General features: G+C 39.2%; 1 protein-coding gene across 2 annotated transcripts in view; it reads right to left on the bottom strand.

The window, feature by feature from the left end:
* The window catches only part of PCSK2 (proprotein convertase subtilisin/kexin type 2), a 137,561-nt gene extending 122,129 nt beyond the window's left edge, over nt 1-15,432 (bottom strand). For both annotated transcript variants that reach the window (XM_058181983.1, XM_058181991.1), the window contains exon 1: nt 14,944-15,432. In XM_058181983.1, the coding sequence (XP_058037966.1) occupies nt 14,944-15,126 (183 nt within the window). In that variant the 5' untranslated portion in view covers nt 15,127-15,432. The remainder of the gene's footprint in view (nt 1-14,943) is intronic.
* Nucleotides 15,433-15,727: the final 295 nt, after the last annotated feature.

Here is a 15,727-nt window from a genome sequence, read left to right as displayed (position 1 = left end):
TTTGAGTTGCTAACTTTTAGGCCCTTCAACAGGTCAGGAAAAACGTTCCTACCACTATCTGGATTCTCTTTCTAAGGAATCTAGCTGTAAGGGGAATAAGCAAATTGAGGCTCCATTTTCTACATCTAAATCAATAAAGTTGCCAAAAAGAACTTTTTCCCCATGAAGTTCTTACAAATTGGTAAATATGAGCAGCCAAGGATCTTCAGAGTGATTGAAAGATGTGGAATAATATAAAATAAACCTCTAGCACCTACATTTTCCAACACTCGTGACAACACAAAGCAATCAGAAACCCCACCAAGAAAAAAGAAAAATAAGTACTCAGCTACTTTGAGCATGAAAACACCAGAAGCATCAGGATAGCATTTAACTAAACCATAAAAATAGGCAAACTGGACTTTCAAATTCCAGCAAGGAATATCAATGGAGAAAGCAGTCAATTTCCCTATCTCCTATTGATATTAAACCATACATTAACATACGTTCTTCACTCAAAACTTACATCTCCAAATTTGAGAAAAGTACAAAGCACAAATCATTAACCTTCAGCACAGATTCTTTATAATATAACTCATACAGCCTTTCTGCCAGTAAGCTTCCAGTAAATAATTCAAAGCATATTAAATAATACACAACTAGATTCCCTTTGTTTCAGTTTGATAAATTTCAGGGAAAGTAACCACCAATCTCCTTGCACTTCAGATAACTGAAGCTGTAATGATATACTATGGTTGATCAGCCCTCTTCTATAAAAGAAGTCAGGTGGGCCTACAATCACTCATGTCATCTACCTGTTTGTTTCTAAGATGGTGCTAAGCCCTTTGTTACTGATGCAATAATCTGATATTTTTTTCATTGCAATTCTACAACATTTAGAATTCCTTGGAACTTCTGACTGTCAATACATTTGAAGAAACGATGGGGGATATCAAGCTTGGTGCAGAAACTGCTGCAGTGCTTAGAAACCATTTCTTTTTATTGGATGAATTAGATGCAAGGCATAGATCAGAATCAAGGAAACATAAACAGAAGGCTATTTTATGGAGTTGTGCATGAACTGAGAGCATGAGGAGGAAGTAAATTCTCTAAATCAGGGTCTCCAACCTTGACAACTTTAAGACTTGTGAACTTCAACTCCCAGAATTCCTCAGCCAGCTTTGCTGAGGTATTCTGGGAGTTGAAGTCCACAAGTCTTAAAGCTGCCAAGGTTGGAGACCCCTGCTCTAAATCACTCTTCTGGAAGCTGAGTCTTGTTGGCCTGAAATGGATTCCAGTGAATATGATTAACCAGGAAAGCTCAGACTAATATCAACAACAATTCTATCTCCCCACCTCTTCCCAAAATTGTAGTAGGACTCTCCAAGCATATTTGCATAGAGACTTTCATAGAGACAGAAAGAGAATACAATCTGTTCTGTTCAGAGACCGCATAACTAACGGTCTGAAAAGCAAAATCGTGTATGATACTTTTCATATCATGGCAACAAACCTGATCCATTTCTGAGCCCTTGCAGATCAAGATACAATGAAAGGCATGCAATTGGAGAGATTCTGTAGTGCTGCTGGCTTTAAGTGACCCTGGATAGAGTTCTTGTCCATGAAAAGCATAAGATATTTATTATTTATTTAGAAAGAGAAGTAGTAACATAGTTTGATGTCTGTAATTTCACTTCAGTGCATTTATTAAACAGTCGCTTATCTGGTGTAACTTCTGAAACATATCTCTTGATAAGCACATTATCTGTTTTAATCACTAGCAAAAGTTCTAGCAGAATACCATCTCTTCTTTTTTCTCTCTTTTTTCTTAGAAAGATGCTATAAGTACTTCTCTGGCTTCCTATATGTCCTCTGTGCCTTTTATGACATGCATTGTGTAATGAGATATTGGAGGTTTTGTAATAGCCAATGCTCAGCATGGTTCCTTCTCACAGGAAACAGCATTCCTTTTTCATTTCCCTTATTCATTTCTAAACCAATTTCCTTTCTAAAGGACCAGGAAGTTTCAGGAAAGAGGCAACACATTTAAACCAGTTCCAAGATTGGTGTAGATCAGGGGTCAATGCAAGAGAATCATTTCAACTATATTGTTAAAGGAAGGGGAGATGGCATCGCCCAGAATTGATAGATAGATAGAATTCTTTATTCTTTATTGGCCAAGTATGATTGGACACACAAGGAATTTGTCTTGGTGCATATGCTCTCAGTGTACATAAAAAGAAAAGATACATTTGTCAAGAAACATAAGGTACAACACTTAATGATAGTCATAGGGAAAAAGTCGATATGAATCTTACGGATACCAGCAACAAGGTTACAATCATACAGTCATAAGTGGGAGGAGATGGGTGATAAGAATGATGAGAAGATTAATAGTAATGCAGACTTAATAACTAGTTTGACAGTGCTGAGGGAATTATTTGTTTAGCAGAGTGATGGAGTTCGAGAAAAAACTGTTCTTGTGTCTAGTTGTTCTGGTGTGCAGTGCTCTATAGCGTCATTTTGAGGGTAGGAGTTGAAACAGTTTATGTCCAGGATGTGAGGGGTCTGTAAATATTTTCACAGCCCTCTTCTTGATTCGTGCAGTATACAGGTCCTCAATGGAAGGCAGGTTGGTAGTAATTGTTTTTTCTGCAGTTCTAATTATTCTTTGAAGTCTTTATCTGTCTTGTTCGGTTGCAGAACCAAACTAGATTGTTACAGAGGTGCAGATGATAGACTCAATAGTTCCTCTATAGAACAGTATCAGCAGCTCCTTGGGCAGTTTGAGCTTTCTGAGTTGGCACAGAAAGAAGATTCTTTGTTGTGCTTTTTTGATGACGTTTTTGATGTTGGGTGTCCATTTTAGATTGTGAGATATGGTAGAACCTAGAAATTTGAAGGTCTCTACTGTTGATACTGTGTTGTCTAGTATTGTAAGAGGTGGTAATATGGGAGGGTTTCTCCTAAACTCCACCACCATTTTTACAGTTTTGAGTGTGTTCAGTTCCAGATTGTTCTGGTTGCACCAAAAGGCTAATTGTTCAACCTCCCGTCGGTATGGGATTCATCATTGTCTCAAATGAGATCAATCACTGTTGTGTCATCTGCAAACTTCAGTAGTTCAACAGATGGATTGTTTGAGATGCAGTCATTGGTATAGAGAGAGAAGAAAAGTGGAGAGAGCACACAGCCTTGTGGGGCTCCTGTGCTAATTGTACAGGTATCTGATGTGATTCTGCTTAGCTTCACCTGCTGCTTCCTGTCTGTTAGGAAGCTTATGATCCATTTACAAGTGTGTTCAGCTACCACTACCTGGTTTAGCTTAGTTAGAAAAATGTCTGGAATGATGGTGTTGAATGCTGAGCTAAAGTCTACAAAAAGGACCTTTAGAATAGAATAGAATAGAATTTTTTATTGGCCAAGTGTGATTGGACACACAAGGAATTTGTCTTGGTGCATATGCTCTCAGTGTACATAAAAGAAAAGATACGTTCATCAAGGTACAACATTTACAACACAATTGATGATCAATATATCAATATAAATCATAAGGATTGCCAGCAACAAAGTTATAGTCATACAGTCATAAGTGGAAAGAGATTGGTGATGGGAACTATGAAACGATTAATAGTAGTGCAGATTCAGTAAATAGTCTGACAGTGTTGAGGGAATTATTTGTTTAGCAGAGTGATGGCCTTCGGGAAAAAACTGTTCTTGTGTCTAGTTGTTCTGGTGTGCAGTGCTCTATAGCGTCGTTTTGAGGGTAGGAGTTGAAACAGTTTATGTCCAGGATGCGAGGGATCTGCAAATATTTTCACGGCCCTCTTCTTGATTCGTGCAGTATACAGGTCCTCAATGGAAGGCAAGTTGGTAGCAATTATTTTTTCTGCAGTTCTAATTATCCTCTGAAGTCTGTGTTTTTCTTGTTGGGTTGCAGAACCGAACCAGACAGTTATAGAGGTGCAAATGACAGACTCAATAATTCCTCTGTAGAATTGGATCAGCAGCTCCTTGGGCAGTTTGAGCTTACTGAGTTGGTGCAGAAAGAACATTCTTTGTTGTCCTTTTTTTTATTATTATTATTATTATTATTATTATTATTATTATTAATTTATTTGATTTTTATACCGCCCTTCTCCCGAAGGACTCAGGGCGGTGTACAGGCAAAAGTAAAAACAGACAATACAATATACAATTTAAAATGCAAATTAAAAAACTTATTATAATTGGCCTAAAACTTTAAAATATATAAAAACTAAAACCCCATTTAAAAATTAGTAGTAGAAAATTTAAAATCAATAAAATTTAAGCCAGCCCCGCGCGAATGAAGAGATATGTCTTCAGTTCGCGGCAAAAGGTCCGAAGGTCAGGTATTTGGCGTAAACCCGGGGGAAGCTCGTTCCAGAGTGTGGGAGCCCCCACAGAGAAGGACCTTCCCCTGGGGGCCGCCAGCCGACATTGCTTGGCGGACGGCACCCTGAGAAGTCCCTCTCTGTGAGAGCGTACGGGTCGGTGGGAGGCATGTGGTAACAGCAGGCGGTCCCGTAAGTACCCAGGCCCTAAGCCATGGAGCGCTTTAAAGGTCGTAACCAAAACCTTAAAGTGCACCCGAAAGGCCACAGGTAGCCAGTGCAGTCTGCGCAGGAGCGGTGTTACATGGGAGCTTCACGAAGCTCCCTCTATCACCCGCGCAGCTGCATTCTGGACTAACTGAAGCCTCCGAGTGCACCTCAGGGGGAGCCCCATGTAAAGAGCATTACAATAATCCAAGCGAGAGGTAACGAGCGCATGAGTGACTGTGCACAAGGCATCCCGATCAAGGAAGGGGCGCAACTGCCGAACCAGGTGAACCTGGTAGAAGGCCCTCCTGGAAACGGCCGTCAAATGATCTTCAAACGACAGCCGTTCATCCAGGAGGACACCTAAGTTGCGCACCCTATCCTTTGGGGCCAATAACTCGCCTCCAACAGTCAGCTGCGGCTGCAGCTGACTGAATCGGGATGCCGGCATCCACAGCCACTCCGTCTTGGAGGGATTAAGCTTGAGCCTGTTTCTCCCCATCCAGACCCGTACGGCTTCCAAACACCGGGACAGCACTTCAACAACTTCATTGGGGTGGCCCGGGGTGGAAAAGTACAGCTGGGTGTCATCAGCGTACCGCTGGTATCTCACCCCGAAGCCACTGATGATCTCACCCAACGGCTTCATATAGATGTTGAACAGAAGGGGCGAGAGGATCGACCCCTGCGGCACCCCACAAGTGAGGCACCTTGCGGTCGACCTCTGCCCCCCTGTCAACACCGTCTGCGACCGGTTGGAGAGATAGGAGGAGAACCACTGATACACGGTGCCTCCCACTCCCAATCCCCCCAACCGGCGCAGCAAGATACCATGGTCGATGGTATCAAAAGCCGCTGAGAGGTCTAATAGGACCAGGGCAGAGGAATAACCCCTGTCCCTGGCCCTCCAGAGATCATCCACCAACGCGACCAAAGCTGTCTCCGTGCTGTATCCGGGTCGGAAGCCGGACTGGAACGGGTCTAGATAGACGGCTTCATCCAGGTGTTTTAATGATGTTTTTGATGTTAGCTGTCCATTTGAGATCTTGCGATATGATAGAACCCAGAAATTTGAAGGTTTCTACTGTTGATACTGTGTTGTCAAGTATTGTGAGAGGTGGAAGTATGGAAGGGTTTTTCCTAAAGTCTACCACCATTTCTACGGTTTTGAGTGTGTTCAGTTCCAGATTGTTTTGGTTGCACCACAAGGCTAGTCATTTGACCTCTCGTCTATATGCGGATTCGTCATCGTCTCGAATGAGACCAATCACTGTTGTGTCATCTGCGAACTTCAGTAGCTTAACTGATGGATCATTGGAGATGCAGTCATTGGTATACAGAGAGAAGAGAAGTGGGGAGAGCACACAGCCTTGGGGGGCCCCTGTGCTAATTGTACAGGTATTTGATGTGATCTTGCTTAGCTTCACCTGCTGCTTCCTGTTTGTTAGGAATAGGTCTTTGCATAGGTCTTTGCATAGGTCTTTGGAGATTCAAGATGTTGTAGGATGTAGTGCAGAGCCACATTAACAGCATCATCTGTTGATCTATTTGCTTGTATGCAAATTGCTATCAATTTGCAAATTGCAAATTACTATCACGTGGGTCCGTGATAGTTTTCAAGTGAGACAGCGCTAGCCTTTCAAAACTACAGATGTTAGAGCAACTGGTCTAACAAGGTACAAGGTGAATCATGCAATGATCAGAATGTCCCACAGCTGCTCGTGGTAAGGACCAATAAGCATCTTTTAGTGTTGTGTAAGCAATGGTCTAAAGTATTCTTGCCTCTAGTGGGACAATTGACATGCTGAAAGTGTTTTGGTAGTTCTTTCCTTAAGTTTGCTTTGTTTAGATCTCCCATAATCGGGGTATTTGGCTTCAGCCTCCATAATCTGGTCAACTAGAGTTCATAATGCCTTGTTTACACAGGCTTGTGGGGGGACATAAATAGCAATTAATAGAAATGAGGAGAACTCGCATGGACAGTAAAATGTTTTACAGTTGATAAGTAAAGACTCTAAGTTTTCATCACAGAATTTATATATTATAGTTGTATCTGAGATCTGCTGTTGTTGATATATAAGCATAAGCCTCTTCCCTTCTTTTTACCTGATGATTCTGCAATTTTGTCTGCTCTATGTATCTGAAACCCTGGAATTTTCATGCTGTTGTCATCAATATCATCATGTAACTAGGTTTCAATAAAGCATAGGGCAGCTTCACTGTGAAAATCAGAGTTGCATCTGTTTAAAAGGAGTATTTCATTGCTGGTTGCCAATTGTTGCTGATCTGTTACTTTTTGTAGAAACTACATTTGTGAAAGATTTAAAAATGCAAGGTTGGTACTAGTGTATGGTCTTTATTATTTCCACCCCATATCCAATTTGTCCTTCCAGTAATGGGCATATAAGAGTAAGGAGACCATGTTATTCCGTGTTGCTCTTTTAACTACCATAAATTAAAAAATAAATATAATGGAATTAACATCTATAACCTAAAACAAGGTATATCTGAAACTGTAATTTGTACTTGTGACTAATTTACAGGGATATAGTAGAAGTCATGGATTAAAAAAAGAGGAAGAGCGTGTCCTCCGTCTGATATAAATAACTGAGGTCTCCCAGTTCAGAATAAGGGCAAAGTTTAGCAACAAAACATTGCCCACACGTGCCTCTATCAAAGAAAGGAACAGACTGGTAGTTAATACCAATTAATAAATGACAGCCGTTTATTGCTCATATAAATTGAGGTTAATCTTGTGCATGCTGATAAACTACTATTCCTTTATTACATCAATTGTGTAAAACAAACAGATCCTTTTAATTAATTTTCCTGCAGGAATCATTGATCTTTGAATAGTACTTTTCTATATCCATCTATCCTTCCTCCATCCATCCATCTATCCATCCATCCCTTATTATTTTTCTATTTGTTTTGTTGTTTTAAAGTGACAGACCTAAAGAAAGGTGAAGGAGAAAGGTGAGAAGAAAGATTCTCAACTCATTTCTTAAGGGCAAAGCACCAAGTATTTCATCTACCAACCATCATAAATATTCAAATAATCAAATTGCTTACAAGTGAATATAATCTATAAAAATGAAATACACGCTAAATAATTGTGCATTTCTATTCTGTGAAGAAATGACCAAAACTAAATAGAATCTCCCTGGTAGGCAGAGTTTTTACAGAAGTGCACTCCTACATCTTAGACATACCTATAAGAAAAATGTTGAGCAGGCATCCAAAAGTTCAACTATTGGAGTATTTGGTTCCAATAGTGAGTAATAAGATACTTATAAAAAACTTGCAAGCAGGACAGATGGACAATAGCTGCCTCCTGTTTATGAACTAGAGGGCAGCAGGCTGAGGAAAACAGCGCAAGGTCACAATTTACCATTTATAATTCCCTCCAAACATAAATTTAAGTTTGTAACAATCCCTGTCAAGCACTGTTCCTAAACTGAGAAGAATTTCAGGGTGGACAAAATGGAAGGTCATCTTCATGCAGCTTACATCGATTCATGGAACACTCTGCCACAAGATGCTGTGATGTTCAATGGCTTACATGGCTTTAAAGTGCAGGAGGAGAGGAGATCAACCCAAAGAAGAACGTGATCATAGGTGGTTATAAGCCATGATGACTAAATGGATTTGTTATGTTCTAGGACAACATACATCTCATTATCAGTTGCTGAGGAGCAAACAGTGGATGTGTGGAAGTATATCTAAGAGCAAGAACAGTTTCCAAAAGCGTCTAATTATTCTGTAGTAGGAAAGGGATCCCAGACAAGATGTATCTTGCTTTTCAAGTATTCTCATTTTTATTCCTGGGCATGCAGCCTAAAAGCTTGATGTTAAATAAGCAGAGTCCCAAATCTTTTCAATAGCAGGTTATTCCCAAAGATCCTTGATTCATGTTCAAAATGCAGCACATCAAATAATAATGCAATTAGGCAATGCACAGAGGGGATTATTTTAGCATGAACATGTAGCATACTGTTTTACCAATCTGAAAATGAGCTAAGATTTATGCTTGCTAACCTACCTGGTCATTCTTCTGAGTTGGGCTATAGATTTCTGCCTTGGTCTTACCCCTGATGGCACTCCTGATACTATAAGGCTTTTGGGGTGATTTGGCATATCTAAAAATACATATCCAAATATATAACACTGGTAGCTTACCGTGTATGTTGGAAGAAGGCAAGCATCTTAGCACATTGCAATCTGTTTTAACAACTGAGATTCTTTTAGCAATTAGCAAAAAATTATTTTGCAGCTAAAATGTTTGCAAGTATTCCCTCTCCATTTTTTTTAATTAGAACCGAGTGAATCATGCTAAATAATTATTTCTTATTATATTGCCTTTGTGGTTTTGTGTGTGGTTGTGTGTGAATAAGATTCATCTTTCTCAGATGTTTCACATCTCATCCTTTTTGACATAAAGGAGCCAAAACATTTTCCCAGCATCAGACATACCTGCAATATTTTTTTTTTAAAAAACAAAATCTACAGGGAGGGAGGAAGGGAGGAAGGAATGAAGAGGTTTTTCAGGTGCATTTTTCAGGTGCACAAAAGAAAATGTAGTAGAATGTCTTCCCAACTTTTGGCAGTTGGTAGGTCAATTTGGAATACTTTAAGTCCAAACCTGCAGGGTTGGATTCCCATTATACCTGCACAAGCTTGCAGGAGACCGTGCTGAAGTGCAAAAGCTGAAGAATTGTCTTGCGTAGGATAAACTGTATTTATAAAAAGTGGTATATTTAAATATTGATCAATCCTATGCCCATTAGTTTCATTCATCAAAAGGACAGGTGTGTGTGCGTGCCACATTCATTGATCCTTCTCAAATTATTGCCAGATTGAAGAATTTAAGAATTGCTGGGTTAACCTGTCTTGGTTTGATGTGCATAAACAGTAAAATTAGGGCTATAGAAATCCAGATGACTACTATTAAGTGATAGCAAAATGATACTTTTTGGGTGCCATCTAGTAGTCATCCCATTTTTTTTCATCTCAGGAAAAATGGAGAATTTCACAAATGCTTTGATTGGCAGTGAAATTTACTGATCAGCTTAAGATCCTTCACATTTGAACTTCTTGTGACTGATTCTGTGTCAATATGGTTGCATGCAACTTCACTGTTGAATAATGGAGTGTCAAGACAGCACTTGTTCCAGGGGAATCATTGTGAATGCCCTCTGTTGCTAAAGATCTTGGTGGGAGCTGGTTTTCCATTGACAGGAACTCTTGGTTCACCTGATCTCTTGGGATCCTCCTCACTCCTGACAGTTAGAACAATCAATCACTGGAATGACTTGTCTCCAGGAGTTGTGGGTGCTAAAACACTGGAGGTTTTTAAGAAGAGATTGGATAACCATTTGTCGGAAACGGTATTGGGTTTCCTGCCTGAACAGGGAGTTGGATGAGAAGGTCCCTTCCAACTCTATTACTCTGTTATTTTGTTACACTGAGATTAAAGCACTATAGCATCTTTTCATCAGTTTTTTTAAAGTGTGTAAGCCTCTCAGGTAGATCTGGCTATTGAAAGTGACAAATGCTGTGCAAAATTAGAATGGAGGGACAGGGGGAATACCTGGCTGATAATTTTTGCCCTTCCTTACTGAAAGCATGTCGTGGAGGAATTCTCATACTGTGAGGTTAGTTTCCATGAGAATAACTACAGAGCCTTGCAAATTGTTCTAGAAAGGTTTGGGGTATAAAATGTGTTGATGTATGATTTCACCCTAGTTAACTATACAGTGTTTCATCCAGAAATACACCATTCTCAATGAAGTAGCATTTAGGCACACAAATGTATTCCAGGAACCAAAGTTTATGGGAGGGGTTATTATGGGGAAAAAGCAATATTTTCTTTCCTGTACAATAGAAAGAAATGTCCGAAGGAGCAATGTGCTTATTGCGATGCTTGCAAGTTGAATACATTGGCCTCAGTAACAATTTCAAACCCTGATATATTTTTTAAGGTCCCAATTCACAGTGGCAAATCTGGAACTGAAGCTGGGTGAAGCCCCACTAATGTAACATAACATAACATAACAACAGAGTTGGAAGGGACCTTGGAGGCCTTCTAGTCCAACCCCCTGCCCAGGCAGGAAACCCTACACCATCTCAGTCAGATGGTTATCCAACAACCATGTGATCAAGATGAAGAAGTAAGGTTAATGTACTGGATAGCATATGGTTGTCTACTTTTCCTTTGTGACTTCCACTATTCCAGCAAGCACTGGATCATGTTGTAGAAACTCTTGTTCACGTATAGGTTTGGGGAATGGGGTTTATACAAATTGTAGCTTCACGTCTATAGTAATCTCACACTTTCCTCAGATTCCTACCAAAAATTGCCTGGGTGTTGTAATTTTGAATGTGAGAGATGGGAAAATTATATATATATATATATATATATATATATATATATATATATATATATATATATATATATATATATATATATATATATATATATATATATATATATATATGGGATTATATATATTATATATATATATGGGATTAATTTATATATATATATGGGAGCAACTGTATTAATTCCAATTACTTAACTATCTTTTTTGTATTACATTTAAAAATATATTAACTTAATTTAATTAATCAATTAAATTCAAGCAAATGGGTTTTTTTATCCTGGCCCTGCCCTCCTCTTCCAAGATTTTCAAGAGTAGCCCATGACATGTCTCAGAAAGTACTCCATACTTCTTGATGCTCTGAAAACTATAGCATTTGCCATCCTGAAAATTGGTATTTAGTCCAACAAGCAGTTACAGAAACAGCTCCCTATAAGAAAAAGGCATCTCTTTGGAACTGTAAAAGTGATATTAATTAATTTGGTGATGGATTAAAGGACTTGAATAAGTTTGTGTTATAACTATTTCATGTTTTGTTGTTGGTTTCTGTTATTGTGTTCTTCATTTTCTCATTAAACGTAAGAGTTCCCCAATTTCATCACATAAGGGTTTGTCAGTGTTGTTTTAATGTTGATGATTCCACCCCCTTTATAATAAATATCTATCATCTATCTCTTATTCTTTCAGATGAGCTGAAACCCAGACAGAGAATGCATACACAGAAAAGCATTATTAATTATGTAACCATTTTCCTGTGGGTCCACAGGTTTTGAGTTGTAAAGTCTGTGCTTGCATTATATATTTTTCATGAGGGAGAGTTATTCTAAAATAATGAGAAGTCCCCTCAAATAACCATGTAGGAGTGAATACTATTAAAAATAATTTGTCTCTCATGTTAACAATGGATAGTTACATGGTAGTGGGATGGGAGAGTTTCAGGAGAAAAAATACACTAGTTCTCTGTAGTTTTTAGCATGTAGAAGGAAAAGTAGGCACATATTATTCTTTCATTGACAACAAACCCTGCTAGAAGCAACCCAATGCTGCTTGTATGGGAGGCCATTCAAAAACTTCCAAACAAGCATGAATTTGAAAAAAAAATTGAGATCAAAGTTGCAAATTTTCAGCTAGCATAGCTTTTATTGGAAGGAATTATTAATCAAAATTTAACTCCCATCCTCCTTTTTCCTAGGAATTTATTATTTTTATTTTTGAGGTATCTCTAACATCTCTATTCTTTGCCCATTCCCATTAACATCAGCATAATGTAAAATGAGAAACAGAATCAGTAAATTACAGGCAATTTTGGAAATAGCCTACGGTAGATTCCTCCTGCTGGCTCTCCACCTCAAACTCCCCATGGTGATGATGAGTATAAAGAAAGCAAAATAACTAAGTTAAATTTGTACTTGTAGGAGAAATCATCCTGTCAGGATGATTTCCCCTACAATGATCCTAGTCACATTGACTATGGAAATCTCTGTTAGAACTTAGTGGAAATGTTCCCAGGGAGCAAGGCAGCTCAGGAAGAGCATCTGAGTTGCTGTTAATGGAAAGGAGAAACCAAGGACTTCATCTTGAATTTCATCTTGCGCAGAGCTGGAGTCGATAGAGAATGAACGATATGTCTTATAAATAATGGAGTGGTTGTTTTCCTTCCCTGAAATATGATATGAAATGAGGGGGAAGGAAGGTGAAAGAAAGAAAGAAAAAAACCCCCATCACTTATTGAGATACTTTCCATATAGGCTAAGCATTTAATTTTCCTGTCACTCATGTGCTGGAACAGTAGGAAAGTAGGCCTTTGATTGTGAACTCATCAACTAAGGATAAGAGCCACTCAGCTCAATAAAACTTATGCAATTATAAAAGGTTGCTATTGCATTCCAACAGTTATAAGAAAAGTGTTGCTAAGATCAGCCATACAGTGCTTCATGATGAGTTTGCTAGCCAGTTCTGGCAGTGGTGATGATGGTTGGTTTGTTTTTAACCTTGTTGGTTAATATACAACGTGCATATATCTACTCAGGATTAACTTTTAGCAGAACTTATTTTGCATGGAATTTGCAGCCTAAATTGTATATAAAAATAAACTGTCTCGTTTCATTCCTTCTATGAAGAGGAAATGATGCTTAGATAAGCTCCTGCTAAGTAACAATAGAAGGAAATGAACTCAGACACAGATCCTTGTAGTAAGGCATATGGGGGGGAATAGTATTCTTTTGAGGTTACACCCTTTTTATATGTGCACAGGGATAATCTGGGTCTCATTTAACATCCAAATGTTCATTCGTCTCTACGTATCTTTTTATGAACATTTCTGCCCTGATCCTACTTTTTTCCCATCTGATGAGCAAAAAAGAAGTGATTATGTGATGGAAAGGAATAAGAACAAAATAGACCTAGCAAAAAGCCATTTCTCAAAATCAAGAAGGAAAAAAAAAGAGTGGAGGAGAATGTGTCTGGGAATAAAGCAGAAAGTGCATTAAGAACTAAACTTCTTTACCAAAGAAGCTTCAGTTACACATATATATTTGCCCATAAGTACTCTTCCCCAGAATTCTGGCAATGCCATAATATCTCTGCCTCAAACAGAACATTTCAGAAACGACAAATCTATCAGACAGTCATGGAATTAAACTAGAGGTTATTGGGTTTTATGGCATTATGGATTCTCCTTTCTTTCTTTCTTTCTTTCTTTCTTTCTTTCTTTCTTTCTTTCTTTCTTTCTTTCTGCAATTTCCCACTCTCCAGACAAGCTTGTGGGAGCTCAGTCCTATGGAAGTAAACAGGGAGAAGCCCATTGCCTGCAGTAGAAGTTATTTCAGGTCCTTCTTGCATAATCACTGGGTGGGGGAAAATAATATGATGAAATTGGTTTATCCTAGGTACATCTTTGCTGGGTTCTTGTATTTTATATATATAAGGACTTCACCAATACTGTAGAAGCATTATGTAAGTCCACACATTCTATTATTGTTGTTTAATTAAATGGAATTCGTTTCTTTCTTGACATGAAGTCACTGCTTGTTTTCATTCTCAGGTACAGAAAGGAAAGGTTTTAAAAGCATGTTGGAGTCATTTGTGACTAATATGCAATGATACCATAAGCAGCTTGTCTTGTCTTCCGATCACCCCACTGCTGTTAGACACCATAGGTTTTTCTTTCCCAACTCCATGTATAAACTTGGTATGTTGCATTACCCACACTCTATTTTTAGTGTGCATGGATACTTGGTTACAGTTAAGGAGCATTAATTAGTTATTGCAGACACATGTTCTCTACTTCCAAGAGATTATAGAACAGAAATTGTTTGAAACAAAAGAAAAACTCAAGGTAGACTTGTTATGAGATTCTCAAATGAAAGCTCGGAAAGATTCTTGAATTAAGAGACCGTTTTGGCCATCAATAAGGACTATTGCAACTGACCCCTTCTTGAGGCAAATGGAGAAGAAGACTGGTGAATAGGTGGGTTCTACCAATACAGTATGGATCCACTGACACAAAACTAATCAGTAGAGAAAAGATATCTTAGTTCTAATTAGTGTGGTTCAAAAACAAAGCATTTAAAATATCATGCCATGTGGTTTTTGCACATTGACTTTTTAAACCTTAGAAGTCAAAGAAACAGAAGAATCATCCATGAGGATCTCTGAATTGCTCCTAACTTAGTGGACATGGTCAAAGTCTGAGCTTCAAAGAATGAATCATTCTTTAAACTGTTGTAGCTACAAGCACAGACATAGATAGCCAACTCTCCTGCAAAAGAAAAAGAAAACTGTGCTAAAAATATTTAGGAGGAGCCATTTAGATTAGGAACAACCAACCTAGTCTAACAAGAGTTTCAAACAACTCTTTTTCTCTAATCCTCTTCCTGACTACTAAAAGGCAGACACAGATAATGCCAACTTTGCAGAACAAATTCATAAACATCATGCATAACTAAATAGTCTGGGGAAAGAGAGAGAGAAAGAGAGAGAAAGGAAGGAAAGAAGAAGGAGAGGAGAATTGGGGATCTTACCTTCCTGACCCCATTAAAGCCGTATTCTGCAGCAAGTTGCTTGGCTTCTGCTTCTCCCGCTTTGTGAAACTCAACGAAAAAATGATTGGTATAGATGGCCTTTTGAGATGCAGAAGCAAAGCGAAGAAACCCCAGTAAAAAGAGGCCAGCTGTCTTGCAGCATGGAACAGTGCCTGTCTTCATGGCTTTTTCGGACAGGGAGTGCAGGGCAATATTTGTTGGCTCTATAACAGGAATCAAGCTAAGCAAAGGATAATATGGATACTCTTATCTAAGGGGACCGGTCAGCGGGCTGGCTGCAGACAACCAATTAAGCGGTGCTCTGCTTTAGCATCTCACAGCCTCGAGAAGAGGGGGAATCCGATGGGCTGGCTGCTCGTGGAATTATTCCGATGGGTGCGTGTGCGTGTGTGCGTGTGATGCCAGATCTGCATTTTTCAGCTCCTCCTCATCTATAATACAACGCGACGGCGAAAAAAAGAAAGCGAAGTGAGGCCGCAGGGCTGCCAATCATTTGGAGGCAAGAGAGAGTGCGATCCTCCTTCTGCCTCGTAGCAGGACGCCCTCTTCAGCTGGCTGGGGCGGGGAGGGAGAGGGGGGGGGAGAGAGAGGGAGAGAGGGAGAAAGGCTTGCGCGGAGCAGAGGCAAGCCTGGCCGCGCTGAACTGATTCAGCACCCTGGAGAATTCCTCCTTTTCTCGAAGCCGAGGAAAAAACCCCGGAGGGAGGCAAAAAGAAAGCTCCGTTCCTCTAATCCGCGGCCGAGTTCTCTTGATTTTGTGGAA

This window comes from Ahaetulla prasina, chromosome 1, assembly GCF_028640845.1.
Source record: "Ahaetulla prasina isolate Xishuangbanna chromosome 1, ASM2864084v1, whole genome shotgun sequence".
Classification (NCBI taxonomy): domain Eukaryota; kingdom Metazoa; phylum Chordata; class Lepidosauria; order Squamata; family Colubridae; genus Ahaetulla; species Ahaetulla prasina.
This window is presented reverse-complemented; position numbering and strand designations above follow the sequence as displayed.